Source organism: Tasmannia lanceolata, unplaced genomic scaffold (assembly GCF_043159265.1).
Source record: "Tasmannia lanceolata isolate RefF3 unplaced genomic scaffold, GAP_Taslan_0.1 ptg000015l, whole genome shotgun sequence".
Taxonomy (NCBI): domain Eukaryota; kingdom Viridiplantae; phylum Streptophyta; class Magnoliopsida; order Canellales; family Winteraceae; genus Tasmannia; species Tasmannia lanceolata.
The window spans coordinates 40,505,110-40,519,440 of record NW_027518692.1 but is presented as its reverse complement, the minus strand read 5'-3'; the positions used below and the strand labels follow the sequence as shown (position 1 = coordinate 40,519,440).

Here is a 14,331-nt window from a genome sequence, read left to right as displayed (position 1 = left end):
TTCTTTGCCCCCATCCTCAACCAAAAAAATTGGAGCATCACTATGAAATAATCAATCTACACCCAAAGCTCCCTACATGTATGCTTCTGCACTGCCCTGAATCACTTGGCAATTTGAGAGGGTTGAGCCATCAACTGAATTCTCTTATATCAATGAACGTTTGCAAAAACATTCGTTCAAAAATTGTTCTTTGAAGTGTATTCTTAGAACAAAGTCTCAATGTTGATTCTTCACTGTCGAAGATAGAGAAAATTCTATTTTTGTAATTCCTAGGGAATACTTGAAGCTTAGCACTATTGTTATAGACATAGATTTTTCATAAGCATTCATTAATTCAGAGGATCTAACAATGTTTCCATACGCAAAACACAATCCTAGTGTAATGGACCTTTAGATTTCAAGTAAAAAAGGGGCCAACATATCATATACCGTAATTTATTTGGTAAAAATATTTGATGAATCATAGGTTTTTAATTTAAATTTTAGAATTTCTTGGCATTTTTTGACAAAAAATTTGCAACGAATCATCAGTTATTAACTGAGATTTTAGAATTCGGTGGCATGAAGTAACTTGTTTTGCAATGAATCATTGGTTAAGCATTTCATTAACACGGAAATAATAGTTTAATAGATTTTAAACCGGACTTTCAGTATTTAATCAGCTGTCTAAAGGTTATTATTATTACAATTCCAAATTAACTATCAGCAGCCAATTAAAAAAAGAAAAGGTAAAACTAGTGCATTTATCAAACTTGGTAGTGCGAATAACATACATCTTTAATTACCATTTAATAATAACCGTGCCAATGCAAACGTAATAGAAGGTTTCCGTGCACCATATAAAAAAAGGGGGGGAGAACAGTCCAGCAAACCCAATTTTAAGGCAAACCTACCGTCCAGACGCACTCTGCGTAACCTTGGCTCTGTTTATTTGCAAAACTTCTTGCAGGATTAATAAAAAATTACAAGGGAATTGATATCCCCATGACCATGTTATATGTTAAGTTTCGATAATGGGACGAATAACCTTGTTTTACACTGCAATTACAATTGCCCAAAACAAAAGGCTTCAACCAGACAGTAAAGGAGAGTCGTCCCATTATCAAAACTTAGTCGTGCAGATATCAGATCGCAAAAACAAAATAGGTAATGCAAAAGACGAATGCTAAAAATCCAGCCTCATGGACCCGCCACATCACCAACAGCATTTACAATAGTACAGAAAAATTGTAAAATTAAAGGAATAATAAATACACTATTAGGGGTGGACATGGTTCAGCCTGGAGGCCTCCATTAGGGGTGGACATGGTTCGGTTCAGTTCGGTTCCGGGGTATACCAAGAACCGAACCATATGCAAACAGTTCCCAGAATTTGGAACGAGAACCGAACCATTTATCTTTGGATGAATGCATATTGCATGAACCCAACCTTTATTTTATAAATTTTTCCCATTTATTGGATGAATGAATGAAATGCATGGTCTGTTCAGTAGAGAGTTTAATAAAACCACCATGTAAGTTTAATAAACCTGTTCAACAAAATTTAATAAACCACCATGTAATCATGTATCAACCTGTTAAACAAAATTTAATATAGCATACAGGCTTTTTTGAAAAACTTTCTCCAGTCAGTAGTGAGCTTAGCTGAACATTACATTAGAGCATCTCTATAACAAAGCCACCTAATAATCAAATTTAAATTCAAATCATCAAGACTTTAGTTCTCCACTGATCCTGAGTCGTCCTTTTTATGACTACGACTTGGGGGGGATATAATCCTACTCAGTTCTCGGTTCCAGGATCCCAAACCCAGAACTGAACCGAATTCTCACGGTTCTAGGATCTGAGAACCGGAACTGAACCGAAACAAATAGGCCGGTTCAGTTCGGTTCTTCGGGTTGAACCGGAACCATGTCCACCCCTAGTCCCCATCACCAAAAGATGGTATAAACAGATTGGAAGTGGGGCCCAACTATGGCATCACTGACTTAAAGAACAATTAAATGAGCGTGGATCCATATTCATGCTAAGCCTTGTTTCCACATCACCATTCAGACTGACCCTTTTATATAGAATATAGGTCCCTATCTGATTTGAATGTATTCCTTGTTACAGGGGAATGGAAAGTAGTTAGAATTTAACCATAAAAAATAGCCAGATAAAGTGAATGAGAGCTCTCTTTCTTGAATTGAATGAGAGCCTAACAGAGTCGTATTTATAACTGGCTTTGAAGTTATTTGTCAGAATTGGGTTTAAGAAAGGGCAGCTAGTAAGTGTTTTTGTGATTGTAACATGAGCTTGGAAGGACCAAGAAGTGAAAAAAAGGAAGAACCATTAAAAGACTCAGATTTTTTGCCCTGGGTTACATGAAAAAGAGGAAAAAAGCTATTATGTACAAACGTGGAATGAGAATGCAAGGTAGAAAACCCTTTAACCTTGCAGAAAATATATATAGGCTAAAGATGCATATAGATGTGAGCAAAAATAACAAATACATCCAAAACTGGGAGATATAAAAGGGCACCTTTTTACAAATGGGATATCCTCGCATTGTGGGGAAGCAGGGGATTTTAATGGACGACATTGAAAAATATGCAGCTTGTTTTGCATATTCCCACCCCCTAACAAAAGCTTTAAATGCTCTTGGGCACTTCAAAACCTGGCAGAAGTTCACATGAACAACAGAAACATGAACTGAGTCTTATTTTCTTAATGGTGAGGAAAAGAAAGAGATAAACAGACATTCAAGATGTACTAGATTCTAAACATCCTTTGGCTATGCAACATAACTATATAAGAACCACAATGATCCTAAAGATATGGATGAAATTTCAGGATGCACTATGACAACAGCTACCATTGGATACATATAAACTTTAGTTTGTCAGCAATATACAAAGCCCTAAGTGCAGGTTTTTCAAATCTGAAATAAGCCAACTTGACTGATATCCGCACTGCCATAATTTGATAATGGCACTGTTCACTCTGTTTTACAGTTTGAATTAGCTTTGCAAGGCTGTTACAATGCTCAAGATGCTATCAACATTCAATCAGAAAGCTTTTCACAGCTGTTACAGTACTCGAGATGCTATCAAGATTAAATCCGAAGAGTAAAACAGAGTGAGGAGTGCCATTGCCAAAATATGGCACTGCTCACTCTGTTTTACAGTTTGAATTAGCTTTGCAAGGCTGTTCCAATGCTCAAGATGCTATCAACATTCAATCAGAAAGCTTTTCACAGCTGTTAAAGTACTCGAGATGCTATCAAGATTAGATCCGAAGAGTAAAACAGAGTGAGGAGTGCCATTGCCAAAATATGGTAGTCCGGATCATCTCCCCCCCCCCAAAAAAAACAAAAAAAAAAAACACACACATAAACACATATAAAGATGGAAAAAGGAAATTCAAAAATACAGGATGAAAAATAAAATAAAGACAAGGGTTAAAAAGTCAACAAAATGTTATAAAAAAATAAAATTAATTAATGGAAAAAGCATTCGGTCATAAAGATTATGGTGTGGGTGAGATCTTCCACATAAAGTGGTGAGGAGCCTAATCTTGAGCTGGCTAAGCACAGATATGGAACGTGAGCTGTCAATTATCGAGGTTAACAGATTGGTCTCCAGTGACATGTGCCTAATGATTTAGAGCATATGGATAAGGCTTGAGAGAAAAGGTGGTAGGAAATTGTTTTGGTGACCAATTGGGGTTGGGTTTGGAGAGGAAACATACAAGGGCAGGTTTATGGGTTGAGTAAAGTGCTCGTTAAAAAAATTGAGCAAATAATCTTAGCTAATTAACACTAAATACAATTAACATGAAAACTGATGCAATATTGGGTATGCACCAGTTCTTTCTTGAGCCTAATATAAGGAAAATGAAAATGTGATTCATACTAGAGAAAGCATTGGATGCTTGATAATTTCTTCGGAATTCAGAGAAAGGTGAACATAAGAATTCACTCGCCATACCTTACCCATGCATGGTGATGCTAGCAGTTCTCCGGATTATCTGCTGGAGAAGGCAGCTGGCTTTTTGTTTCTTTTGCAGTTGCCTTCGGTTCTGTAAATACCAGATTTTCCTCAACCCTTGGACTCAAAGTTCCTGGGTTCATCCTCTGGACCTCATCTCGTGTATAGATGAAAATCTTACGAACCATGCTACAGAATTCCCTGTTTCAGAGAAACAAAATCTAGTCAGCCCAATCAGACAACTATAGCTTCTTCATTTTAATTTATGTATTGATACTCATTACCTGACACCCATATCAGCTCCCTAGTTGGTAACTGACGGAAAAGTGGAAAACACATGCTAATTTGTACGAAACTTGTAATTTTAATGGTAGCTTGATAGATTTTCATCTCTGCTAACAAACATCATTAAGAACACGTATCACTCTAACCAAGGTTTGAAGTTTCGATTTTGGTCGGTTTCGGAGGAAATTTCAGTGAAAATCTTTTAATTTCGGGCAAAATTTTTAAATTTCGGTTTCGGTTTTAAATTTCGGTCCCGGACAAAATTTAAAATGACTGTAACCAATATATTTTTTATCTAGATGAGACTTTAAAACCATGCTATGAATGCTGAGTTCCATATCTAACAATAGATGCTTAGATTCCTGAATGTAATGACAATTAGATGCCATGAAAAGATGAGGGAATCCATGATGACAAGTAATGGACAAATAATGAAAGGAAAATAATGAACGTAAAGAAGTCTGAAACTCACTGCCAGGGATCATCTCCAACAAGCATCATATCACCCTCATTGTCCGTATATACAATCAGCCAACTTTTGTTGGGAGGCATTAACTCCCCATCAAATTCGAACATCTGATCCAACTCAGCAACAAGTTCGTCATAGTCGCTGAATTTTGTAAGATCAACAGATCTCCCTAGGGCAATTCCCTGCTTATGAACCTGAAAATCAATGTGCCAAATGACCTCAGTCCACTGAAAACATCACGGCAAAAGAAATCACGTTTCTCTATTTCAAGGAGTTTGCCAAATAATTACAGTAGAAGTTTTCAGAAATGTATAACAGCACTTTGCTTCGTTCTTTCACAGAAAAACTTTTCAGTATTTTAAAATGGTAGCATGCTTATGTTATACTCAGTGGTTAACTGCAATGAATTTTTATTTATTTTTGAAAGACCTTAATGCAAGAAACCAACGGTGATGTGTTTACTTAGAGAAGAGCAACAACAATCATTGTCTGCCATTTTTGTAAAAGCATTAGAAAGTTTAACAATTTGGACTTATCAGAAATATTTTGGTCATCGAAAATCTCCAAATGACCTCAGTCCACTGAAAACATCACGGCAAAAGAAATCACATTTCTCTATTTGAAGGAGTTTGCCAAATAATTATAGTAGAAGTTTTCAGAAATGAATAACCGCACTTTGCTTCGTTCTTTCACAGAAAAACTTTTCAGTATTTTAAAATGGTAGAATGCTTATGTTATACTCAGTGGTTAACTGCAATGAATTTTTGAAGAATTAATAGACCTTAATGCAAGAAACCAAGGGTGATGCGTTTACTTAGAGAAGAGCAACAACAATCATTGTCTGCCATTTTTGTAAAATCATTAGAAAGTTTCATGATTTGGACTTATCAGAAATATTTTGATCATCAAAAATCTCCAAATATTGACACAAGTTATCTTAAAAAAGGATCAGATGTCAAAAGCACACCCCTAAAGCAACATCTTTAAAAACCCCAATAAGGATCAGAGCATAGAAAAGTGCTTATATGAGTGGACTCTTAAAGTAATAGAGAAAACCTTAGTGCAACTCCTGGTTGAACTGCCCTGGAGCTTGCCTTTAGCATCTCTGGAAAGCTGCTGCCAAGGTTGAAAGGGTTTCTCCTGCTCACTTTCAGCAAGGGCAGTATCAGCCGATTTTGTACCTCTGGACGGCTCTGATGGTTGGTCAGATTCCAGGGCCCATGGATGGTGCAACATGGGAAGAGTATGGGACTCTGGCTCATGAATTGCAATGGTAGATAGTTGTGCTGGTTCGGCCGGTACAGGATTGCTGTTCAGATGGATCCCAAAGAGCTTGCAGTTGCCTTCTCCTTTGGGTTTTTCGACCTCACATTGTGGTGATGAGAGTTGAGATTTTACTCCTCTTGAAAGAAATGGTTTTCCTAAAGGAGACGGTGGCAGTAAAGGCATCAACCAGTTTCCTGAATGTTGGTCAACACCTAGTGGAGAATAGCCACATCTAGGCACCTTCAAACAAGAGTCCCTCATGTTCATTGAGGGGCTGGAAGGCATCAAGGACCACGATCCATTGACCAGGTTGAATTTGCCTTCTTGATCTTGAAATTGCCTCTTCAGGGGACTATGTTCCTCTGTAGTTTGGTCGAAAAATGGAGGGCAGAACCCATGCGAGTCACTAGGAATTCGAAAGCTTGATAAAAGATCTGTATAGGTTGGCTCATTCCTCATCACCGGCATCCAATTCTCAGATCCCAATCTTCGCTGAGCAGAAGTTATGTCAATTTTCTCATCATCTTGTAACGGGGGCCATGCAACTGGCTTCTGAGCAGTGTCTGACTCAGTATTGTCAGCAAAATTGCCTTTCAAGGTCATGATTTCTTGACCTTGCAAGACCCTTGAAAATCCATGTATTTGTGAAGGGTCTATCAAGGCTTTAGGTGGAGCTACAAAATTGAACCAATATATTTAAATTATTACAATGTCTACAAACTATAAACTAAGGAATTACAGATTTTAATGCCATTCAAAAAAAAACTATAAAATAAGTGAAACAGTATCCACTCTCAATTGTAATAATGGATGTTTCTCTTGGTTTATACTTTTATAGTTGCCTGTTACAAGCTCCAAAAAGCTATCAACCACTCAGAAAAGCATTTAACAAATGAGTGCCATTATCAAAACAAGGAGGTAGATACCATTTTTCATAAATTTAAGCTACTGATATTCGCACTGCCATGTTTAGATAAAGGGGCGAACTCACCTCGTCTGTAATTTTTTAATTGGCTGCTAAGAGCTTTTTGGCAATTGTAATATTTGACAACTGGTTAAAAAATAAAAGACGTGCTGAGTTTACCTCATTATCAAAACATGGCACTGTGGATATCAGTAACCCAAATTTAATAATACAAAAAAAATAAATACATCTACAGGAAGCAATTTGTAATTATACCTTCCCTTGTAAGAACCAATGAATCAGGAGAGGAAGGAATGTTTGGTCGGTTCCTTTTAGGCTTAGGCATTGGAAGGGGATTTAATGCAGGAGTCGAAGCAGGTTCTATTTTCCAAGGAGAGACTCTGTCCGGGCGAGGAACTGAAGTGTTTTCATCCCATCGAACCTAAAATTCAGAAGGGAGATACAGCATTACACTAAAGAATCAAAAAATGGACAGAGAATGGCTCATATTATTACCTTGAGGGATCTCCATTTTGATCCAGGCCATCTATTGGAATCAACATCTCCAATGCCAACTATAGTGCCTGTAAACCTGCCACGTGGATAACATGAGATGCATCAGAGAATAAAGGATTTTCATGGCTGGAAATAGTTAGTACTGCTAATGGAAGAATTTGATGCCACAACTCAACTCAACAAAGCCTTTGTCCCAAACTAGTTGGGGTCAGCAAGAATTTGATGCAACAGTGGGTAAGAAATTGCGCATGAGTCATACCTCTGTTCTGGGGCTTCTTCACCTTCAAATTTCATTTTGAATCTCATCCCTATGAAGTGGTTGTTTTTAACAGATTCCATGTATTGATCAAAAGGAACAATGAATTCAGATGGGCTCGTCCTGTAACATGAAATTAACGCAACATGACCGTTAAATTAGAACCAAAAAGAAAAAACACCAAAAAATATCAATCATAAAAAGACCCTAAAGTATTTAATGCATGTAAACAAAATTAATGCAGTACATATTTCTCTCCTCCATTTGATCATATAAAGTGGTATATTTTCCAACAACTCCATTACCAATAAATATGTTCAATGGGCATTTTGTTTTGCTCACTGGAATGGAATGTTTCGATGTTTCATCCGTTCTGGAAAAGACACTACAACTGATAGAATTTTTTCTTTTAAATGGGTAAAAAAACTCAAAAAAAATAGAAGAAATAGGTTTTGCAAAAGTATAGAAATGAGGAGTTTTGGTGTGTCTTAACCCTCCTATTCATTTGGGAAGGATAAAAGACATCAAATGCCTTTCAAATAGTCATAAAACAGCTACTAAATGAGGGCAAAATGAAAATTTTAAAAAACTGCGGCAAAAATACAAAACTGGATTTTGTCCTATTTCCTCCGGAATAGAATGAAAAAAAATGAAATGGGGCAGATAAGATAGGATTTTCAAACGAAATCTTTCCTTTGGATTTTTTTTTTTCCCCGTTTTTCGAAACGGAACTAAACACTTCATCCGGGATAGACAAAATGAAACAGAATTAATAGCTATGACCCACATATATGGAAGTTCTCGAAGACTAAACAACCGATATACTATCGATATGAGGGAAAAAAAAGAATAAGAGAATATATTTTTGGTCCTAAAAACCATGTTGACCTTGTTCTGACCATCTCGATCCACGGCACTTGGCCTTTTTCTTTTGAACATATCTATTGTTACCATTCTTAAAAAAAAAGCCATGTTGACCTTCACTGGATAATTGGACAAGGCAATCTATAAAATGATAGTGCCCTTATTAAATAGTTGCAAATCTATCCACAGGATTCCAGTACGGCCTAGTTAATAAAACCCAAATCGTAAATATATCAAGCTCTGTTGATGTGTCACATAAAATAGAGGTGCTTTTTAGCATGACATGCTCTATATACTGACCACAGACCTGGGTTTGTAGTAAACAGTGAACATGGTTCCTGTTGAGACGGCATGCCATGCTGTTGCAAGGACACCAAGGTGCATGCTATGACTAGATATGACTGAAGAAGGAACATTACTCTGCTGTCTCATAGCTCGTCTTACACCAACACGAAGTTCACCATTTTCGCCTCTAGAAGCCACAAATAGTTGCTAATCAGGTACCGGCAAAAATTAGAGACCATGGACTGTTGCAAATCAAGAAATGTGAGGAAAGATGTCAAACCGTAGAAAAATAAAAGCATCCCCTGCGACAAGCCGTTTGGAGCTAACAAAGACACTCCAACCACTTTGAAGTAGGTGCCTCCTAGGTTGACCTGACATTGTCAAGACCATATAAAGAAGTTCAAGATCATGAAATAAAAATAAAAGAAAAAAAAAATTGTGCTGATAATTTAGCAGTGCTACTAAATATATAACTTTAAATTGCTAATGCAGATTATCACTACATTGTCAATTGATGAGGACCACAAAAATATAAAGTTAATCATGCACCATGTGACTACTACTTCAACGTCAGCTAATGTCCAAAACTCACTGAATGACTACCAACTTGATTAAGTTGACTTTGGTTTGGCAAGGAGACCCAAGTACCAAGTTCATTGTCCAATTCTATAACACACCAAGTCACCAACTAATGTCAAACTTGGAGAACATATGAACTAGTCGCAAGTGTCGCAAGTGTTTTTTTGTTTTTGTTTTTATTTTTTTTGAATGGCAGAACTAATAGCAATTGTTTCGAACAATGATTTCATCTTCCCCAACGTTTTTCTCACTCATTTTGATAGTTCTCATTTGGTCAAGGCAAACGGTTTCCAGCATTAACTATCCCCTGTTAATATCACATATTATGTAATTGTGAACTTCATGATTTCTTAGTACATGTAAAAAATCTCTTTTGATTTGCATTTCAGCTTGCATTAGGAACTCAGGTCAGATACTCAGCTCTCAGGTACAATGGAATAATAGATAAATAAATCGCTCCCATTTTTAACATAACAAGCATAGCTCAATACCCATAGCATTTCAAGGCATGAATACTAGAGAACAAAACTTCCAGTTAGCAGAAAGGCAAGAAGATGAGTAGAAGATGCAAAAGAAAGTACAAAATAAGATATTGCCTAATAATGCATAGCTTGCGAGATTCTGATGCAGGAGAGCCCACGAGTAGAAGATTACAAGCAAATTACAGAAGAGGTCCCCAAGATCAGCTACAAAACCGGATAAGCCTAAGATCATTTTTTTAATAGCAATAAGCTTAAGATCATTCTGGAGGGAAAAAAAGGAAAAGAAAAAGGCAGATGAGGCTAAGTTCTAGAGCCAAGTCAATTATAACTACTCCCTGGAAAACTTGTTCACTAAACAGCCATAAACAAATGCAAGTCCTAAACATGTAGCTTCAACGGGAATCTTGCCGTGAAACCCCTTGATCCATAGCTGATAAAGAGAAGACTGTGGCATGTGGGAAAGACATATTCTCATACAGACACCAAATAAACCACCCATTGACTTGTAATCCTACAGAACTGTTAACACGATGATTACCACGAAATATATGACGGAAGTGCCACTCAGTCCCATGCAAGTCCTTGGCGACCAACTCTTGAGAAGGGGGTTGCCGGCACATGTCCTGAAAAGAAAATCCGAGAAGCAAAATAAGATAAATTTTTGAACAACCAGATGCTAAAAAAACAAAAGGCAGCTACCAGGAAAGGCGAAAAACTAACCAGTGGTGGGAGGCACTCATCCGCATGCCGTCTCAGCACAGAGAACCCACCATGGGTGCTCGTATCTGAAGCAGTCAGCGTCTTGCAGAAGGAATGTACATGGGGGTGCTGAGGGGGCGCCGGAGCTGGCTCCTTCTCCACGGAATTCTCGTCTTGCTGGAGAGACAGGTTTGAAGTTTCAGGGTTTCCAAATATACCATCAAATTTAAAAGCTAAGTAAACTACAAAACCCCAAAACAGATCCATACCTTTCCTTCAGGAACTAGAGTCACTTGTGCATATACCTCATCTGTGTCCGGTTCAGCCTACCGTTTAGAAGAACAAACTTTTAAAATCAACAAAAGCACAACACCCTAAAACCCTAACCCTTCCAAAATCATAGATGGAAGCCATACCTTCAATTCGACGTAGATCACACGGCAAAGGATCTTCGACGGGAGATCGTAACTCGGCATCTGCTGGTCGGCGACCTGATTCGTAGACGCCTCGACCTAGATCATCAAAAGCACGCTGTTGAGCTTACAAAATTCTTAAAACCAAAATCATAAGCAAAAATACCAGAAACGCAACTAAAAAAAAAAAAAAAGCCCCTCTAAAACAAAAGCAAAACAAGCCATTCACAAAGAAAACAGAATAAAAAAATAAAATAAAAATACATTAAAAATGAAGGGGAAAAAAAAGCTCTCGAGCAAAAAAATCTGGAAAATACCTGTTCTATATGCCCCTGTGGAAAATAGAAAACCCTCTCCAGTTCTCGTGGAACTGTCACAAGTGGACCGGCACAAGCATGCCAGAGCTCGGTATATAAGGCCTCATCGGATTCTACAAAAATTCAAACAAAAAGAAATAAACACTAAATTCTAAAAACATGCAAAAAAAAAAGAAATAAACACTAAATCAGAACCCCATCACGTAAATCAAAAGTCAAAAGATCCGGCTAAAATCACCGGATTTACCTTTTCCGGTGGCCGGAGAAGCCGAGAATCTCTGTGGCGCCTCCGGAACGACCTTCCTAGCAATTCCACCATCGTTCAGTTCGCTGCAAACGGAAGAGAAACGCTCTCCTCTCACAGTAGAAACCTCAGAAGAAGCCATAACGCACGAATTCTACCACAGATCTCACATGTACACTTTTTCCACTCGATTCTTCCAAAAGAAATCCGAACTCTTACTCGCTCTAAAAGGTAAAAATCCAAAAAGAAAGCCAAGAAAACAATACTCAAACCAAATCTGATCCTAAACCAGCTCGAAGCACCAAAATCAAACAGAAAGGAAGATGAAAAAGTCCAAACTCCCCGAAACCTCCGTCCGCAGTGATTCTCCTCTCAAATCCGAAACCCTAACACTCCGAACACAAAAAACCAGCGGAACCGAAGATCAGAGAGTGTCAATTCGTCGACATCTCCTCTCAACACGTTCCTGAAATCCTTCGCTGTAAAATCCTCATCTATTTCCCCCAAAAATACCTCGAATCCGAAACCCTAACGATGCAAAAACAAAAATCCAGTAGAATCGAAGATCAGAGAGCCTCGATTCGTCGAAATCTCCTCTGAACACGTTCTTAAAACCCTAGCTCTGAATCGTCAGCTATTTTTCGCAAAAAAACACCTCAAATCCGAAACCCTAACGCTCCAAGAACAAAAATCCAACAGAATCAAAGATCAGAGCCTCAATTCTCACAATTTCCTCTAAAAAAGTTCTCTAAACCCTAGCTCTAGAATCCGAGGTTTTTTCATAAAGAACAAGTTGCCGATCTATCCATTTCCTCGCTCTCTCTCTCTCCTCTCACTTCTCTCTCTCACTCTCTCTCCCCCAAAAAAAAAAATCTGAAACGTCCTGCTCCCATAACCAGATACTCTTCCCTTCGTACCTCACTCATCGACTACACGACTCTTAACCATGGTTAAAATCTGCATACAATCATTTCAACCGCGGTCAACTTCTAACCCGGGCTTTGAACCGGACCGGGCCCGGAAAGTGTCCGAAAAAAGACAAGTCAGTACTAGGTCCCAAACAAACGGCGTTACTCTTTATGTACACGTGGCAACGTATGATTAGTGTAAAAGTAACGGCGTTTTTTATAGGTGTACCGTTTTGGGGGAAAAGTAGTATTGTCGTGCTATTAAGAGGCAAGCCTTCATTTAATTCTTTAATTCCCGTAGGAAAGGGTGGGCGCAGTTAACTACGGTTACTTTTTGGAACCCGACAGCTAACCGCTGGTGAACAGTTTTGCTAACCTGCGCTTTTTGAACACGTGGCGCTTATTGAATTGAAGAGAGAAGGACGTCTCAAATGCGGTTAGGTAAGGATCTGAAAAGTCATATTTCTCGGGACTCGGGAATAATAGTAAAGTCTGATGTGAGAGAACGTTAATATGAGAGAGTCTTACTGTGAGGAGCGGATGAGAGGCATAGACTTGGGGCCCACTTGTCCTTCATCTGAGGGGCTCGGACTTTTAGTAGGTCTAAAGGTAAAATAAGCATTGTTCAAATGTTTCTAACCATTATATTCGCCCCTTTATTTTCCTACCAACAGCTCCCTCGAGTGTATCTATGACTACTCCTTTACACAAGATGGGGCTGTCCCAATTAAAAAAAGTTGGGGTGAATATTTCATTTCCCTAATTTTAATTTTATGGTAGTCTCATCTTCCAACTAGGGCCCACCAAACGATGGTTTAGATTGAGGGAACTGATTGGACTGAATAAACTGACTAGACACACTTTAATAGTAGACGTAACATTCTAACTCTTGTCTAATATTCTAAAATTCTATTGGTGTACAGTATAAGATAAGACAAGACATAAGAAATTCCGATAGATGGTATAATTCTAAATAGATCGTGACCCAAATACTAAAGAATGGGTATTCGAACAATACTATGAATGACCGATCTGGATCTGAATGGGTCGCAACACGAACAGGTTCGAATGGGATCCGCCTATACACCTACCTTTGATTTAATGAGATGTGAGCTTCATTTGGGACCTACCTACGTGGTGTCGACTACGGGTGTCAATGGACTATCCGAATCCAAACTTAAACGAACAAGATCCAGACACATTGCTAGGTTCATAGACACAGTTCAAATCCCTGACATATGATCTGAAATTATTTTCGATCGGATCTACATAACTAACAAAAACCCATGGGACAGTCTTAAATCCGATTTATTATACTATTTTAAATAAATTATTCTCTAAAAATTTTATTACTTTAAGTATTATTTCAGACGTGGTTTGGTAAAAATTACTATTTCATTATTTTGTCATTCATATCTCTCAAGTTTCAAATCACCCGCTTATCTTCCTTCCTAGCCACTCACACAGGCTCATTTTTAGCCGATTTTGTTCTATTCATTTAATTTCATCATTTTAGCAGATTTTGTCTTATAATTAGGGGTGTTCAGTATTCGGTTTTAACCGAATAACCAAACGGAATTGATTCGGTCGGTTCGGTTTCCGTTTTTATTTTTGGGTTATTTCGGTTTCGGTTATCTCGGGAAAAAAATTCGGTTAACCGAATAACCAAAATTAACGAAAAATAAACATTATTTTTTTCAAAAAATGGTGTATGGGCACTCCGTAGGATGATCCAAACCGTCAATTTGATTGATCACAACCGTCCATTTGATTGATCACAATTTCGATAGATTGATCATAGCCCTCCGATCAAACCTTCCAAATAGATTTTTGTTGTTTTTTTCTATCACTATTCGGTTATAACTGAATAACC

The 14,331-nt window shown here is 37.9% G+C and overlaps 1 protein-coding gene across 2 annotated transcripts; it reads right to left on the bottom strand.

Moving 5' to 3' along the window:
- Window positions 1–2,315: 2,315 nt before the first annotated feature.
- LOC143847252 (auxin response factor 2B-like) lies at window positions 2,316–12,452 on the bottom strand. Of its 2 annotated transcripts, none has more exons than XM_077356017.1 (15): window positions 11,554–12,452; window positions 11,307–11,419; window positions 10,993–11,088; window positions 10,846–10,902; window positions 10,598–10,753; window positions 10,416–10,500; window positions 9,097–9,187; window positions 8,839–9,003; window positions 7,671–7,790; window positions 7,412–7,487; window positions 7,172–7,337; window positions 5,782–6,665; window positions 4,729–4,919; window positions 3,972–4,172; window positions 2,316–2,659 (listed from the first exon to the last, which is right to left on the bottom strand). In XM_077356017.1, the coding sequence occupies exons 1-14, from the start codon at window positions 11,690–11,692 to the stop codon at window positions 3,992–3,994; spliced, it is 2,520 nt and encodes an 839-aa protein (XP_077212132.1). In that variant the 5' UTR covers window positions 11,693–12,452; the 3' UTR covers window positions 2,316–2,659; window positions 3,972–3,991. The 2 variants fall into 2 exon arrangements, with proteins under 2 accessions (XP_077212132.1, XP_077212133.1); XM_077356018.1 differs by having other exon boundaries at window positions 3,977–4,172.
- Between the last annotated feature and the right edge of the window lie 1,879 nt (window positions 12,453–14,331).